Consider the following 2,914-nt stretch of genomic DNA (forward strand, 5'->3'; position numbering starts at 1 on the left):
AAAGGTAACAAAAAAAAAAGTTTTTTTTTTAGTAAAAACTAAAATAACAAAAAAAACTAAAAAAACCAAAATAATAACAAAAAATATACTAGCGAGTTCGTGCTTTGACCATAAGACTGTTCTCTTCTCGTTTACTACCTGCTTCACTCTCTTTCCGGATACTCAGTAAAAACAAAAAAAAACTGCAATCCTCACGTGCAGAAATGCAAGGCCAAGCTTCTGTGGCGGCCTTTGAACTCCGAATTACATTTGTGTTTCCCTATCTTTTCATCCTTCTTTCCTTATATAAGGGGGGTGTATGTGTGGGTGTGTATCCGTCTCGGCTGAGCCGCTTTCCTTGCGGCGCACTTTCGCCCTCTCTGTGTGCTCAAGTGTAACTGCACCTGCGCACTCTACCACTGGCCTCGTTCTTGCGGTACTCCGCCCCTCGCACTCGGCGCTGCAAAGGGAAGCCTCACAGACAGAGACCCACCGCCCTTTGCAGCACGCCGCACGGGAAGGCGGAACAAAAACAGCGGGCAACGGCGCTCCCCCACCCGCAGTCGCAGAGAAAAAAAGAAATACACCCCACCGCCAACTTACACCCCCATCGCCGCTGCGCCCGCCACCACATACTCCGTCCATGCGCAGGACGACAGGGGCGAGGCGAGGCGTGTCTTCTCCGCATCATGATACACCCACCCACGCCCAAACCCCGCAGTTCATCACAACCACAAACAAGATAAACACACAATAAACACACATATGTATTAAAAACAATACAAAGGAAAAAATACTACTACTAATCCTGCTTCAACGCTGGCTCCGAAGGCTCCTCCCTCGCCGCCCCAACATCCGCTTTTTCATTTGCTGAAGATGCCTCTTCGGCCAGCTTCGCCTGGGTGAAGCGCGAAAATCGCCAGTGCACCAACACAGCCACGCATGTTGACAACAGGTTGATGGCCATCAGAATAAACATCTGCTTTCGCACACACGAGGGTGCGTTGCATGAGGGCAACTCACCACGCCTGCGCCCCTCCGCATCATACATCCCTCCGAACAAAAAGCGGTTCAGCGCAATGGATGCAACAGCAGCGGAGATACGCAGGAAGCTGTAGTGCTTGCCAATATCCTTAGCATACATCATCCGGGAGACAATGATGCCGATACCCCATGCAATGCCGTTGCCGAAGGACCCAAGCAAAAACGGCAGCAGCAAGGCGTTCCCAGGTACCACACCAAAGAAGAGGTACGCCACCGCGAACAGCAGGGGAGCAATGGGAAGCGCAATGGTCGTCAGAATTCTTGTCTTGCCTGCACGATTCCACGCAGTCAGCTTCGTGTCGAAGTATCCCACAGATATGCGTCCAATAGCGGTGCCCACAGACATGATGGCGATGTAAAGTGTCAGAGTCCGGCTGTCATACACGCCATAGTTCGTGCTGCGGCTGATCTGGGCGACGTTCATTTGCATCACTGGGCCGGTACCCCACATGCCGAAGCAAGTGAACCACATTGCCCACATGTGGAAGGAGAGCAAATGCGACCAGAAGGAGCCTTTGTACTGCGGCCACACCTTGGCCGGTTGCTTATTGTGGGAAGCATTGCTCTCCACCATCTCATTCGCACCTACGGCTCCATCTGTCTGCTCCGGCGCTGTCTCCGTGGCCACCTCGCCGATGCCCGCCATACGTGTGGGACGCACGGGGTTGTAGCGGCCCAGAAACTGGAACGGCACCGCCATCAAGGAGAATGCCGCCATCAGCAGCAGCGCCACGATTGAGATCGCCACGTACCCCGCGTGGGACGTTTTCACGTACGCCGTCGTAATCGACTGCGTGGCAGAAAATATCAGCATGACGACGACAAGCCCAAATCCGATGTACAGACGCCGCGAGGGGGCATGCTGGCTCATGTACAGGTCAAGCGTCTTCTCCCGCTCCGCGAGCTCCTCGGCACTCAGGCGCTTCTTCCTCCATGTGCACGGAAAGTACATCGGTAGCCGCGTGCAGTAAGCGCCGAGGCAGGAGCAAAAAAAAATTTGTGCCGCGACAAAGTACGCGTAGCCGGAGTAGTTGTTGTCCTCGGAATTATGAAAGTCCGCCGCCCTAAACCAGCCGTTGAAGTACGCCATCAGCACTGCGGTCCCAAGCCCGTTGAACGTCTTCATGATCAGCACCACGTAACCGCGATCCAAGGGAAAATGTAGCATCAGCGTCATCATGGAGCACACGTCCATAATCGGAAGGCCAAGGTGGGTGATTCCCTGGTAGAGAGAAAACAGTGCCACGCTCGAGGTTTTGACCGTGCCGTCAAAGGTCAACCCAAACATTAAGAAGCCCAGTCCTCCAAGGACACCGGCAAACGGAAGCGCGACCGTTGGACCCACGGAGTCAAACAACGCTCCACCGTGAAGATTGACGAAATTCACAACATTTCCAACGGTGCTGATTGTCGTGATGTCGCTCTGCGAATACCCGTACTTAGTCTTCAGGTGATCCGTGAAGAGGCTGAATCCGTACGTAGACGAAATGCTGAGCCCGACGTACACGCCGGCCATCAGCATCCGCATGCGGAACAAATCATCCACCTGAAGCACCATTTTTTCCTTCGTTATGCCTTTGTCTGTTCTACAAGCAACAGGAGCATAAATCCAGAAGAACAAAACAGATGAACCATGCATGCACTGAAGCCACGCTGGCAGAATCAAGAATCACGCTTTTTCGTGCACGTAAGCGCACGCACATCTGCATCTAAAAGTGAGAGAAAAAAAATTCATTGCATTTCACGCCTGCGCTCGCACAGCCATTGAGAAGCAAACATCTCAGACGGCCTCCTCATGACCGAGTGCCTCCGGGCCGCCGCCATTTCGCAAGCTGGCGCACCGGCTTCAGTAAGCAAGAGAAGAGTTCCAGACCTACACACGAGCGCAATT

General features: G+C 53.1%; 1 protein-coding gene across 1 annotated transcript, besides 1 other annotated feature; it reads right to left on the bottom strand.

Moving 5' to 3' along the window:
• The first annotated feature begins 563 nt into the window (after positions 1-563).
• Positions 564-609: a microsatellite.
• Positions 610-781: 172 nt separating this feature from the next.
• TraAM80_10105 (pyruvate transporter 0) lies at positions 782-2,581 on the bottom strand (the record flags this gene model as incomplete). The annotated part of the gene is made up of 1 exon (XM_029386751.1): positions 782-2,581. The coding sequence occupies one exon, from the start codon at positions 2,579-2,581 to the stop codon at positions 782-784; it is 1,800 nt and encodes a 599-aa protein (XP_029233394.1).
• Between the last annotated feature and the right edge of the window lie 333 nt (positions 2,582-2,914).

Source organism: Trypanosoma rangeli, assembly GCF_003719475.1.
Source record: "Trypanosoma rangeli strain AM80 chromosome Unknown Tra_15.4_contig_00793, whole genome shotgun sequence".
NCBI lineage: Eukaryota > Euglenozoa > Kinetoplastea > Trypanosomatida > Trypanosomatidae > Trypanosoma > Trypanosoma rangeli.